We start from the raw sequence: 14,456 nt of genomic DNA on the forward strand, positions 1-14,456 counted from the left end.
TTTTTAAATTGTAAAATACAACTTGACCCCAGGCTCCACAAATATATGCATTATTATTCAATGTATTACTGCAAAATTTTGACATGCAAATGTCTGCTGCATTGCGACTGGAATTCCCCCAGTACAGACTTTCCAAGTAATTAATCGCCTGTTAAAAAAAATTGTGGCGTTAAAGGAGCTTTAAATTAACTCAAAATGAACTCACTAATTTTGACACCCCTATTCTTAACACACGTGTAACACGGACTGTTTGCGTCTCTCCCCGCAGTCGCCCCTCCACCCGATTCCCGGTTCCCCCACCAGCCCTCAATCCGCTTTAGGTGGCAGTAACTCCACCCTGTCCGGCAGCGCCAGCAGCGGCGTTTCCTCCCTGAGCGAGAGCAACTTCAGCGGCCAGTATCCTGACCCGGGTCCCATCCGGAATGACGCCTTAGAGCCTCTCCCCAGCCACCTGTGGTCACCCCCCGATGAGTACCTGGCCTCATCCTACCTGCACGTTCACTACGGCACGCCGGAAATGGACTCGGTGGACCCGGTCCGCCCTTTCCACTACCGCAGCCCCAGCTCGCACCCTCACTCGCACCCTCACGCTCATGCTCACTCGGCGCTGGACGGCCACTCCCACGGGCCGGCGCCTCACCATCACCCGACCGCCCACGGGCCTCATCACATCCCCTACCGTCGGCCTCAGCCCCCCGCCATCCCGCCCAAACCTTACCTGAGGGAGGGCTGCATCCCGGAAGAGGACCTGCAGCCTCAGCCCATCCCGCTGCCCCGCAGGATCTTCCACTCTCCCCACGGCCACAGGGACGAGCAGGGCAAGCACGCCTGGGAGCAATGCATCAGCGAGGAGCACGAGGAGGCGCAGTGATCCCCGATGGGAAACTCGCCAGAAAACGTCTGACGGGAGAGGATGAGGGCGGGGGCGGGGCCTCTCGGAGATGTTAAAAAAGAAAAGAAAATGAGCTGCTGAAGTGGACAGCAAACAGTCGTTGATTGTACACAGTTGTACAAGTTGTCTGTGAGCATGTTTTCCATTTGCGACTAATCGGACAAGCATTTTGTGAAGTCTAGCGACCATGAACTCAGCGCGGCGTCAGGTGGTTGTTATTCACAGTGAAGTGACTTCTTCTGCTTTCAACGCTTCATATACAGGAATTCTTATTTTGATAAAAAAAAAAATTTGCTACATGATAGTGTTTTCAAAGGCTTCATACAGTACATCCATTACACTGTTAAGTGCTCCTTAATAGTGACTCATGACCGGAATGACGCTTCACTCTTTTCAAAAGTCGGACCGGCATCTCAAGGGACTGACTATTCTCCGTATGGAAACTCACGTGAATGTATTCCCGGTGATCTATTTGTACAGCAAACCTGATGATTTTTTTTGTCCAAGTGCTTTAATTTGAGTCTTTTTGTGGAGGGAGCCGGTGGAGAGGAACGGGCTGCGAGCTGACAGGCTGTCTGGAATGAATCACTGACAAAAGCGTCACGTGACATGTTCTCTGTGAATGAAGGCTGGAAGGACTCTCCACTTGACACCTCTCTCCGTCACGCTTTTCTGCTCCCCTCTTCTCCGTTTGCTGTATCAGATCCTGTTAAGCAGTGAGGGCTAAACCTGGATGATGACACTGTCAAGCCACTCAGAAAGTGTTGCAATCGCCTACTTGCCTTAAGTGCAGTCACGTACAGTTTTGACCTCTCATCTGGACTGGGAGCGCTTTCTTTTGTGTTCCGAAAATGACACACGCTTGAGTGACGTTTTTTTTTTCTTTGTCGTGGTTTTGTTGGTAGTGCAGATATTCCTTATCCGGAACCTGGTTCCGTAAAAACTAATCATGTCTTTCAGACGGAGAACAAGCATTGTTTGTTTTAGTGCAGTGGCTGGGAAGGTGACGTTGAACTTATTTTCTTGATCCCTTGTTGTTTTATTTGCCGGCTGGAGGCTTCGTATTACTGTACATCACATTTCCAGCTGACTAGACGACATCTATTTTTGTATGTGAGATCATCAGTGGTGTGAGCTTATTTACAAAGGGCCCCGCGTACCGCACGCGTTGCGGTACTCCGTACGGAAACGAGCCTGAGCTTAGATATAAACACCAACGCGAGTATCGACGGCGGCGGAGAACTACAGAACGAGTCGATACTCAAACGATAGGAACAATTACAATTTTCCAATGTAAATTCCGTGACTGTACATACAGCGGTATTGTGAGATATTTTTGAGAATTATTGCAGACACCCCTGAAAAAGATTTATTGTTGTTTTGTGTATATACATATACTCCAGAGATCAATGTAATTGATAACTATCTATAATCAGTGTTTGAAAACGGAAGAATTCATTAGACTGTGGCTGTCTCCACCGTTCTTGACTATGAGTCTCATATAAATAATTTATACACTTTTCAATGTGCTTTCCTGTACATATGGTGTTAGCATGATCGGACAGTGTTTGGTTGTAAAAGTGGTTTTCCTACTCCCATAACTGCTGTGGTATGGAATTCATTAACAATACCAAACAATAAAGACAATCTTTTATCAGCATCACCAACTGGCAACGCATTTGTTTTTGCACGGCTAAGAGGAAGTAGCCTGGCCTCACCACTAGGCGGCAGTATTGCTAACTAAAATCATTGTTCAAATCATGTTGAGCTCCTGAAAATGGAGGTACTGGAGGTGCATAAAATGGCTGTAATTCATATCCATCTGACGAATTAAATCTGAAAGTCTATACTTCAATCAGAGCTTGTTGGCTGTTATTTCAGAACCGTTCTTATAACATGATCAAAACCTCATTTTGTCTCACATTCAACTGAGGATGCACATTACAAAATGATTAGTCATATAACAGCAGAAATCAATGCTAATGTTTGACTTTTTTTTGCTTAAGGACACATGCTAGTAAACCCGATCCAATGGCTGTCAGCACAGTCCTTACTCCTTAGGTTGTTTGCTTGTGAGTGTGCACTAAAATTGGCGTGATTTATTTATTTTGTCCAAAGTTAAATAGTTGATTTAGTGAGGCTCAAATCCTTCTAAAGTGGAGCTTCCTGACTGTTTTTATTTTTATGGACTTTACTTATACTGGCTCTTGCTTGCCTGCCTCAGCAAGGCCTCCACTTGCGGCATCCCGGACCTTTACTGGACTCGACCTGCTCTTTTCACCTGCAGCAATTTGGCCCAAATCTGTCGCCTGGACTTCGACCTGCCTCAGTCAGTCAGTTTGAACCCGCTGCTAACGAGATTGTGGACTACGGTGTTTCTTCTCATTCTATGATGCTGTCTTGTCTGAAACGGAGCAATTTATCACTCCTGGGTGAGCACATCTAACAACGCGGATATTTATTTATCAAGGCGTGTAGTGCAGGACTTACAAATAAAATGACGTATAACGGTGTCATTGGTGCAATGCCTAACTCCAACCACCAGATAGCAGTATTCGCTACCTTACAAGCCTCCAAATAAGAGGCTTGAATTTTTAAAGTGAAGAAGAGCTACACACCACGTTGGAACAGCAGTGTGATGGCAAGCGAACTTTATAAACAAAATGTTACTCTTTTTTTCTTTTTAAAAAAACAAAATGCGACAGACTGAGACACATCCTTTCTCTACCACGGCATAGAAATGTAAGTCAAGAATCCTTCAGATTTTAAATCACTGTCTGATTTAGGGCTGGGCAATACATCAAATTAATTTGATACATCGCCATTTAAAAAATGGAATGGTTGAAAATGTTCTAAATCGTGAAACCGAATTTTCTCTTTTGGGTTATTTAAAGCAGTTGTTCTTATGTTCTGTTACATCCAGATGTTTTTGTGAGTTGTAATTTTGCACGTGGCAGAATACTGGATGGGTGCTATACAAGACATGTTTACAATAGCTACCAACTACTTAATTGTGGCATTTAAGCACAAACTATGAATGTTAAGTTTATGTTCATACTGATCTAGAATCAATATACATTATTGTTGTCTGAACATTTTGCACAAGATTTTTTTTCTAAATAAATGAAACCTTTAAATAAATGTTTGTTAGGTTTATTAGATTAAAATTATAATCATCCTGAATGACTGCAAAAATCGAGATTTTATTTTTGGGCCATATCGCCCAGCCCTAGTCTGCCCTCAAAATGATTAGCCTCGATGTATGGAAATGGGTGAGGTGAGCGTGTTGTAATATCTGATCCATGGCCGACAAAATCAGTTACTAATGAAGATATTTACATCCATGCTGCATTCTTTATCGTGCCGACAGACCCCCACTTATACGCTACTTTCGTTAAATCAAAATTTGGTGCTCTGTTAGCTTAAGCCCCAACAAATTAATTTTAATGTAATAGTTTGTTTTCACAGCCCCCCCCCCCCCCCCCCCCCTGTTTGCCGTGACTGCCATGATCTTGACCCAATTATAACAAAACTGAACAGTCGATCTGAACCGGGAATGGGACAAGACAGTATTTGATGATTTTCAATCTTTTTTGTCACTCTGGTAGCTGGTTAAGAAAATGTATTCTACTGTTGAATGTGCATGAAGACTAAAGGACAAAAAAAAAAGAAGACGTCAGGAAAAAAAGACTTTTAATACATGAAACAATGCTAATAAATAAAGATTAAAGAAGTGCACAATCAAAATAAAATCCAATAAAATGAATGAAACACTGAACAGTCAAGTACAGTACCTTAAAAACAAAATCCCCCCAGACATTTACAAATTTTCTTAAAAACTTCCAGAGGCAAACATAGACATTGTATAAAAGCATCATACAGTAGCGCATTTTGTCATTTGAGTATAATTTACAAATTATTGAAGGATAAATACTTATGGCTGACCTCCGACGTGAGAGACACATGTGAAAAGTTGTTTCCACACGTGTCTCTCAGATGAGCTTCAAGCCCTTGTACACGTTTGAAAAGACCAAGAACAGTGAAGTGACGACGACGGCAGCCCACCAATTGACGTGAAACTCACATTTGACTTATATATCTGTAAATGATTTTGAAAAGCTTTACTCCGTTGGTCTCTTCTCTGTTGGTGCATCGCAGAATCAAAGTCAAGGGCATGTCTGCCCGGGGATATGGCTACATCAGGCGTTTGCGGGAAGGACACGCCACATCCGTCCTTCCGCCGGCTCCGCGGGTGCCGAGGCGTCATCAGTAGGGCGCAAACTTCTGTCTCTCTGGCTTTTTCATGCAGTTGGCTGAGGAGATTTTGGCCGTGTAGGCCGCCAGAGTGGTGTGGGACGGCGCCGCCGTAACCGCCACGGCCGGGGCGGGGCTTGACAGAGTCAGAAAGGGGACGGACTTCATCCCCAGCAGGCCAGAGAGGGGCATGGCGCCGTACGGCGTGCCCAGCATGTGGGCTGGGGTCAAGGTGGCCAGGGTGGGAGCGGGCGAGGCGGCCGGGGATGCCGGTTGGGTGAAGGCCATGTTGAGGTCAACGGGAGTCGCCATGGTGGAAGTTTGGGCTGTGGATTTGGCTGTTTCTAAACTGCGAGGGCAGGGGATAAAAATCTGACCATTATTGGCTTGCTCCAACACCGACACTTGTGCTAAACATTTAAAGACAAGTGATTGCCTGAGATTTGACAACAATTTTCAATTTTGCAGGGTCACCATGACTACAAGACTACAACTAAATTATTTAGGCTTTTTTTTCTCTCACCACAATGCAAGTTTTTTTCCCATCATGCTGTTGGTATAAACCAACAAAATGGTGAAGCTGAAGCTTCTGGCTACAACGACTAACAAACAGGCTGGGCTATTCTGACCTAGCCTGGTAAGCCACACCCACTTTCTTAACTCATTCACTGCCATAAATTCATAAAAAAAAAGATTTGTAAAAATTCAGGGTGTGAGGCGATTTTTTTTTTTTTAAAAATTTAATTAATTGCATGACTTTAACTCACAATTATCATACATTTGATATCTGTTCTAAATGTACACTAAAAAAAAATTCTAGGTCTTCATACTAAAAGTGAAAAAAAATGTTAAATAGAAATAGTTCAAATGAATTTTTGACGTTTATAGCCGTCAATGGCAGTGAATGAATAAAAAAGAAAAGATTATTAAAAATTCAGAGTCAGGCGATTACATTTTTAAAATTGTAATTAATTGGTTTTCATTCTCTTGTCAACAATGCCAATGGCAGTGAATGAGTTAAAGGGGAAGTCAACCCCCCCCCCCCCAAATTTCTTGATAACAATATCTTCTATGCAGCCCCACTAGTCTAAATACGGTATTCTGGTTAATATTGCATTAGTGGAATATGCGTTAATCAGCAAAATCCAGCAGTGATCAATATCAGTAGGCGGCCATTTTGCCACTTGCTGTCGACTTAAGATGACATCACATTTGCTCAGTGCTCAGGCAACGACCGATCACAGCTCAGCTTCAGAAAACAGGTGAGCTGTGATTGCTATATTGTATGTTAGCAATATAGCGGAGGCTATGTGGTTACTTAAAATCAGGCTTGACCAATCCTCATCTTCGAGGGCCGGAGTCCTGCTGATTTTTGATGTTTCTGTACTCCAACACACTTGATTCCTATAAACAGCTCATCAGCAAGCTTTGCAGAAGCCTGATAATGATCCTGATCTTTAGAATCAGGTCAGGTGCGTTGGAGGACGCAAACATCTAAAACATGCAGGACTCTGGCCCCCGAGGACCAGGATTGGCCATTCCTGCTTTAAATAGGAAAGTAGGCTGTTTGAACTGACTTAAGTTCTGACAAGCAAATTATACCCAACAGGAAAAAAAAAGTTCAGAGATGTTTTATACAAATATTTTTTTACATTTTGAATTATAACCAGACATATGGGTGGGCGGGCTGTTGATCTTGGCAGATTTTGCTCGCTGCGTGCATTTCAAGCTGTGGGAATGCTCTACTTTTTTTTTTTTCTCTATCAAAGTGGGAGAGAGGCGTGTGAGAGTGCCAGCATCACTCCCATCAGTGTTCATTAGTTGGTCGGGAAATTGCATTTAATATCCTGATACACACACACTCACACACACGGTTTGTGTTATTGAAGGCTTTTATTGAAGTGCCAAAGATTTTTCTTTTTTTTCTTTTTTGTTTCCACCCAGATAAAAAAACTAATTTTCAGTGCAGTAAACTAGATTCTCACATGTTTTATCAGGGAAAGCCATTTCATTATTATGTTAATAAGATTATGCATCTTGCTGTCACACCCCAAAAAATTCAATATCACATTATACTGTAATGTGATTCATTTTATGTTTTAACATGTTTCACATTTTAACATGTTATACATCGTAATGTGATCATTTTTTCGTTTTGACATGCTACATTTTAACATGTTAAGTTTCATGTTTTAACATAATAATTTTCTTGTCATTTTTACATGCTATTTTTTACATCAAACGTGTTTTGTGTTGCAAAGTGATAATTTTTTACACTTAACGTGATAATTTTTATGTATTAACATGGCTTTTTTTTTTTTTGACATAACTTTTACGTTTTACATGTTAAGTTTCATGTTTTAGCGTGTTTCTTTTTTCATTTGGACATGATAACTTTTGCATCTAACATGATAAGTTTCATATTTTCACATTTTATGTGATACATTTGACGTTTTAACCTGATTAGTTTGACTTTGCATTTGACCAAGCGAAACAAAACAATTCCTTCTGGTACAGGACACTGGAGGAGCCTTATGCGTGACTTGTTTTTATAATCTTAAATCTTTTTAAACAATTGGTATGTTTTTTACAGTATTGAAAAATAAAAGCAATCTTTTGCTAGTAAAAGGTTCTGAGTTGCGAGCGTAACTATTGGGGTCTGGGAATCTTTGAATGTCTCTCGATTCGATTCCGATTTTTGGGGTGTGCGATTCGATTCAGAATCAATTTTCGATTAAGAGCGATTTTTGCTTCAAAATGATTTCATTGACAATGATTTTTGCCTCAATTTATAGATGTTCAAGGAATCGTAATGATCTACTCCAGTCTGACTCGCTAATGCTAATTAGCGCGCTACTCGCGGCACTTTTATCACCCAAAAGAACGGCTCCACGCTGCAAAAAAACAACTTTTATTGGAATGACTTGATCGTGACTTTTTCCTTCTACCCTCTAATGTGGCTACAACTTAACAGTGTATCAGACCGCGTGGAACCACACTGCCCCTAAGTGGCCAAATCGGGTACAACATGAACAGCGCTCCCAATAAAGGCACACACAAACAAAGGGATGACAGTATAAAATAATTGAAATAAAATCGATTCTGAATCGTACTAAACGAGAATCGCGATTCTTATGAGAATCGATTTTTTGGCAACAATACATTTCCGTACTTTTTATTGTAAGGTTCAGTTTTTTAAGTCCACAGAACTATCTATGTGATCTCATTCGTGGTCATCATTTTAGTTGATGAAGTGCAAAACTGAGTCATATGCACTTGAGCTTCATCTAAATATTTAATTTAATCAAAACAGGGCAGGCAATGCTTTTGCTCTTTCCCTGGGGGTCAATTACCGGTCATGCAAGGGCGTAGCTCATTATCACTTATGACGACAGCGTGACCTTTGACCCTTTTAAAGGGATACATTCCCCCCCTGTGATTAAATCGATTACACGGTGGCCCTTACCAGGAGGTTATGAGGTACTGGGCCAAGTTGATGCTGACTGGGGTTCCTGTGATGGTGACATGGCGGTCACTTGTCCCGTCCAGTTGGCTGCCGATCTTGATCTGGGCCCCCGACACCTGCCTGATCTCGTTGATCTTAGTGCCCTGACGGCCGATGATGGAGCCGATCAGCTGAGCGAAAAGAGAGCAACTGTGAGACGGAGCGCTCACTCGCTGCAAAGATGGATGACTCGGTAGATAATGAGGCAGGATTGGATGGGATGACATTAATATGATCATAAATGAGCCCAGTGTTCGTCGGGTGTAATGAAAAGGACAAGTGCAAGGGCAAAGATACAAAACGCAATGGATAATTACGAGTGAAATAGCACTATATACTGTAGTATTTATAAAAACACAGCAATAACATCATTAAATAGAATGTAAAGAATTAAACAGTTTGTGCATCATGATGAATTCATCACAGCACCTTCTGGTGTGTGTTACTACTTGGCCACCGGGGGCAGTCATGCAGACAAACCAAGAAGACTTTCACAACTGGTGTAGGTGAATGTAAGATGAATTAATATTAGTCATTTTTCACATTGTTCCACTGCTTGAATTACTCAAACGGTTATAACTATGGCCCGACCAATTAATCAGCCGGTTGATTTAATCAATGCTGATTTTTAGCGTTTAAAAAAAAAGAAGTTTTGCTTTGTTTTCTTTCGATAATGCCATTAAAACTCCCTCGCAAGAAAATTGGCCGGATTCTGCTGATTTATTTTTTTCCGTCTATTGTAAAAGCAGATAGACAACTGTAAATCCAATCATAAATCAAATTGGCAGACATAAGGAAAAGTACTTCAAGTATTGCAATAACATTGTTTGTCCTCAAGTGAGTTGCTCATCCATCCATCCATCATGCGTGTCAAAAGCATTTTTTTACTCTTCCGGGACCTGGTTTAATTGCCTCTGAGTGTGCACGGGCAAAAGAGAAAACAGAAGGCACATTTGCCTCTCATTAATCTGAGTGGCTAAAAGGTTATTGATTTCTCCAAGTGGCGGCGACTTCCCAAACAAATCATTTGCAAAACGCACGCCATTGAGACGCATCTCCACACTAATGGAAAACATGATGGAAAAACAACTCAAATATCTATTAGACGTTTCCCCTCAGCCGCAGAAAACAAGCGTAGACTGGAATTGTGCATGCTACCAAAATTCATGCGCGTGTGCTGTTTCACCCAAAGTGGAGCCCAGCTTACTACCAACAAAGGACATTCAACACGGGGTGTGCATCAGCTCAAGTGCAGAGTGTCAGAGCTCAGCGGCAGATATATAGCGCGACGGTGGGTTGGGAGGGGGGTAGACAGTGATGGAGTGCTTGTAGTATGTGTGTGTGTTGGCAGCTTAGCGGCGGCTGACGCATAGGCCCAAATACACAAACACACGCGCCGCCCATGCCGCTCTTGTTCCTGCGTTTGGCATTCCTTTCCGGAGAGGTAAGCAGCCTGTCGGGCAAAGTCAGATTTATCACACAGCCGTCCGCTTGCCCCGTCTGTCTGGCTATTCTTGGCTCGGGGCGGGGGCGGGGTGGGGGGTAGGGTGGTCCCACGGACTGTAGGCCGCCTAAAAAGAGTAACTCTGCAGACAATGGCCAGCGCGGAGCCCAAATCACAGATAACACCTCCACCCACTGAGACCGGCAATCTTCTCTGGCCTTTCACCACAGCTGTCAATAGACGGCAGCTGTCACCAAGTTTGCTGCAAATGACAGCGGCATTCCTTGGAAAAGCTCATGAGCAGGGATGGGCAACTTGCCGCCCACAATCAGAATGGCCCTTAATTGATTTCTCAACATAGAAATGTTGACTGGAGCAGAGAATTTCCACGTTGTAATACCGCTGTTCACTACTGGATGGCAGACATCACACACCAGCACCGACAACCACAAGTCTAGTTTTTGTTCAGATCAGGGAGAGCAACAAAATGTTGTCTTTCATGTCAAATAGGACGCAGATCACCGAAGTCAAACCCAAACCTAGTTTGCTTAGAGATGCTCTCAGCCATGAAAGATTTCAACCCAAGTCACCACTACAACACCGATCTCAAAAGTACACAAACAGTGATTTTTTTTTGTCATTTTCTATTCCCAAGAACCATTGAAGCACACCAGGACGAGTTACTTAGTGTCCCCCAAAAACTAGGATATGTACAACCTTTACTGCTCTATACTGCACTGTGTTCACTAGGGGCTAAACTCGGTCCTAAAATCTCGATTTGCTAATCGTGCCAATGTCAGCAAATTAATTCCATTTGTATTTCTGATTTAATAAAGTATGACACAAACAGAATATAAATTAAATTGGACCTAAATAGTCAACGAAGAAGACGGACATAGCGCTTTATCTACACCAATTATTTGAAAACCATTATTATTCAAATCAACAAACACATCGCTGTCGGAATCTTCTAACTATGGAAAAGTTATTTTAAGTTTCAAATGGCGAGAATCTCGCGTTGTATCGTGGCCAACGATAGAATCTTGGCGTGTAAAATGCTGGTAAATAGTCCTCGTGGCAAACATCCTGAATGCTGGATGGATTAGCCTGCATGCTACGAGCTAGCTGCGGAGACCATAGATATATTAGCAATAGAGCATGCCGTGTGATTGGCTCCAGTAAGTTAATTAGAGCTCAGTGAAATCTTTAGTCATTTTTATGTAGATCGTTTTTTTTTACAAACATGATACAAGCCACGTATCATTTTATAATCGCGGCTTAAGACAATGGCGGGACTTGCTCAACACAGAAGTCACTCAGAGTAAAGGATCTATGTAGGCTGTATAGATATCCATGCAATGTCTGTTTTGCTTCCTTTTTTTCGAAACAATCGTGTCGCATTTCGAAATGCCTTGTGCAGTTCTCACATGGTTTAAGTCTGTAACTTTCAAAGAGCTAAAGTTACCATAAACAAAACGTCGGCTGAATTATGATTACATTTTTAACTTGCCACACCCATTTTGAACAAATGTCCGAAGTAGCACCCATTCGTGAGCAGCACTTGTGTTCATGTGTAGTTTAGGCCCATTCATTTGGGAATTTTGAATGACGTGCAGGACAAACGAAGTATAATATTAAATGATGTCAAGTTGTAGATTTTTGTGAAAACGTGCACAGAACGAGTTCTTGCACTTTGCTGTTCAGTTTTGTGCCATCTTTGAATATTGTTTTTTTTTAATGCAAGAGATCCCTTTGCACTGGAGGAAAAAGCATTTTGTAAATTTTTGTTAAGCCTTAAGTGGATTTTTTACATTATGCATTTGAGCATTAAAAGATATTTCGTTACACATCTTTTCATTGGTTCAATAAAAAACAGACATGCACATATTTTGTCCTTATTTGAAATGGCTTTTTTTCGTCCTAAATCTCGCTAGGAAGTCAGCAGTCCCCCTAGTATAGCGCTGCTGAAAAATGGTGGCTCCCTCCATGATTGAAGTTGCCCATCCCCGCCGTCGAGTGTACAATCTGCTTGCTGTAAGCGTTTTGCTGCTGTATGTGGTGTGTCATCCACTTCCTGCTGAGCTAGTCACTGGAGAGGATGCAGGAAGAAGGATGCCATGGCGGCGTGCGCAGCCGTTTCTCTTCTGGCAAAATCTTTGCAGCGCTTGAGTGCGATATCCTGTTCGCCGTGTGTAAGCACTTTCTCAGCGCGTCGGTGTTCATTGCACGGGGCAAATTGTGCGCGATGAGGGTGGGGGTGGAGCACGGGGGCTGAATCCTGCCTATGAGTCCTCTCTCCTGGAACAATGGGGAGATTACAGCTGTTCTTGTCACATGGAGAACTGGTATCCCTCATTCCACTGATGCATTGTATCGCTCTCTACGGGGGTTTGCTCAAGGGAAGAAAAAAAAAGAAGAAGCAACCTTCAGAGTATTTTAGAAATGCGGCTGAAGGTGTGAAGGCTTGCAAGCGTACTCTGTAACCTGGAGTCATCAGTCTTGTGCTTGTTTTTCCTCTTCTCATTTAGACAGTGAGTAAAATGAGGTTTTCTTTACAAACACGTGGAAGGTTCGGAGGATGGAGGCAAGAATTTATCTTTCAAGAGAAAACGATACGCTAACGCCTTGAGATACAAGTTTGATTTGGTCCATTATCATGCTTGTAACTTAAAACTAGAGCTGTCAAACGATTACATTTTTTAATCAGATTAATTACATTTTAGAATTTTGATTGATCACGATTAATTGCTTACAAAATGGCTTTATTAATCAACATTTTCCCCCGCTAAATTTGAAGAGCACCGGTTATGTGGTGATTCTTTTGACGTTTAATGTTATGACGTCTTCAACATTTTTTGATCCACTGCACACGCTCATCCTCCTCTTTTTCTAATCATTTAATTACTTGCATATATTAAAATGGGGGGAAAAAAGCTAAATGTGATACGCAGACATTTATTAAATGCTTTACTTTAATGCATGCAATTATGTTTATTGCTAAAACACAATCTGTGCTACCTTAAACGTAACCATCCGCTGTCACGCTAAAGGATATTCTATGGTCAAAATTAATCTGCGTTAATTTATGATTAATGCGATCATTTTTGTGATTAATTAATTAGTTAACGCTTTAACTTTGACAGCACTACTTAAAACCCACTGAAATGAATACAAATAATTCATTACAGTCACCCCTTCCCCAAACAAAAATTGTAATGCAAAATAGCACTCCATCGTTTTGTAGTTTATAAAAAACATACAGTAATGACATAATTGAATAGATTTTTATTTATTTTTTTAAATGTCACATAACTCCTTCTGGTGTGCCTGCCTTGGCCACCTGGGGGCAGTATGTGACAGACGAACGGATATACGTTAATTATTAATCCCACTTGAGGCTAGGCAGTCTTGCAGTCAGCAGGGCGCGTCCTTCCTAGAACTCGTAACGCTTCATTGAGTCGTCGTCTAGAGCATTAAAGCACCGCAATGTGGATGCTATTTATGTTAGCATTAAGTTAGTAGACTGAAAGGTGATTCTATTTACTTAATACACAAGGTGCAATTGTTGTTGTACATTTCAAGTGGCAGTGGCAATCAAGTTGAAGTCTCTTTTTATTCCCACTCTTTAACCAACTGCTTCTTTAAGTTGAGTTCATTTCAACATGCCTTGTCATCCAAAGTTCACTGATGCTGCCACTATACAGCGTTCCTATCTATTTTCTGTACTATTTTAATAGGAATAAGAGTAAGAGCATTAAAGTTGCTCAATGCAGAAAATTTAATTTTGAATCACGACTGCTACCCGTGGCCGAAAAAAGAAACCGCACACTCCCTTTGTCACAAACACAATGTGTGTATGACGTCACATCCGCAGACAGGGGGCGGGAAATTTGAAAAACTAGTGGCCAGAGGCTTGCAGGAGAACCCATTGTGAGCAGATGAGGTGTTAATCTGCTAATTAGAAAATCTTTCAGTCATACATGGTCAAATAAAAAAGATAATCTAAAGATATTTTTGGAGCAGCTTTAAATATAATGAAATATTGCTTAGTAAAATACATATATTCTAATTACTGTAAATTCAATGATAAACAAAAATGTAGACTGTAAAACAATTTAAAATATACATTTGATCAAAATTACAACGATCAGTTAAAAGTAATACTTCTGGAATTGGAAAAATAAAAATAATAGTAATATTAACTCATTCACTGCCATTAACGGCTATAGACGTCAAAAATTCTTTTGAACTATTTCTATTAGTTTAACATTTTTTTCCACTTTTGTTAACAAGAGTATGAAAACCTAGAATTGTTTTATTGTACATTTAGAACAGATATAAAATTTGTGATTAATTGTGAG

General features: G+C 41.3%; 2 protein-coding genes across 4 annotated transcripts in view; one reads left to right on the forward strand and one right to left on the reverse strand.

Annotated features, from left to right (window-relative positions):
• The window catches only part of dock3 (dedicator of cytokinesis 3), a 68,218-nt gene extending 65,663 nt beyond the window's left edge, over positions 1–2,555 (forward strand). For all 3 annotated transcript variants that reach the window (XM_086069133.1, XM_086069134.1, XM_086069135.1), the window contains one exon: positions 269–2,555. In XM_086069133.1, the coding sequence (XP_085925259.1) occupies positions 269–871 (603 nt within the window). In that variant the 3' untranslated portion in view covers positions 872–2,555. The remainder of the gene's footprint in view (positions 1–268) is intronic.
• Positions 2,556–4,568: 2,013 nt separating this feature from the next.
• pcbp4 (poly(rC) binding protein 4) overlaps positions 4,569–14,456 on the reverse strand; it is a 63,640-nt gene continuing 53,752 nt past the window's right edge. Inside the window, exons 13-14 of the mRNA XM_086069137.1 lie at positions 8,613–8,782; positions 4,569–5,495 (exon numbers count right to left, since the gene is read on the reverse strand). Coding sequence (XP_085925263.1) covers positions 5,159–5,495; positions 8,613–8,782 — 507 coding nt within the window. The 3' untranslated portion in view covers positions 4,569–5,158. The remainder of the gene's footprint in view (positions 5,496–8,612; positions 8,783–14,456) is intronic.

Source organism: Leptonotus elevatus, chromosome 2, assembly GCF_054856555.1.
Source record: "Leptonotus elevatus isolate MCC_2025b chromosome 2, RoL_Lele_1.0, whole genome shotgun sequence".
In the NCBI taxonomy this organism is placed as follows: domain Eukaryota; kingdom Metazoa; phylum Chordata; class Actinopteri; order Syngnathiformes; family Syngnathidae; genus Leptonotus; species Leptonotus elevatus.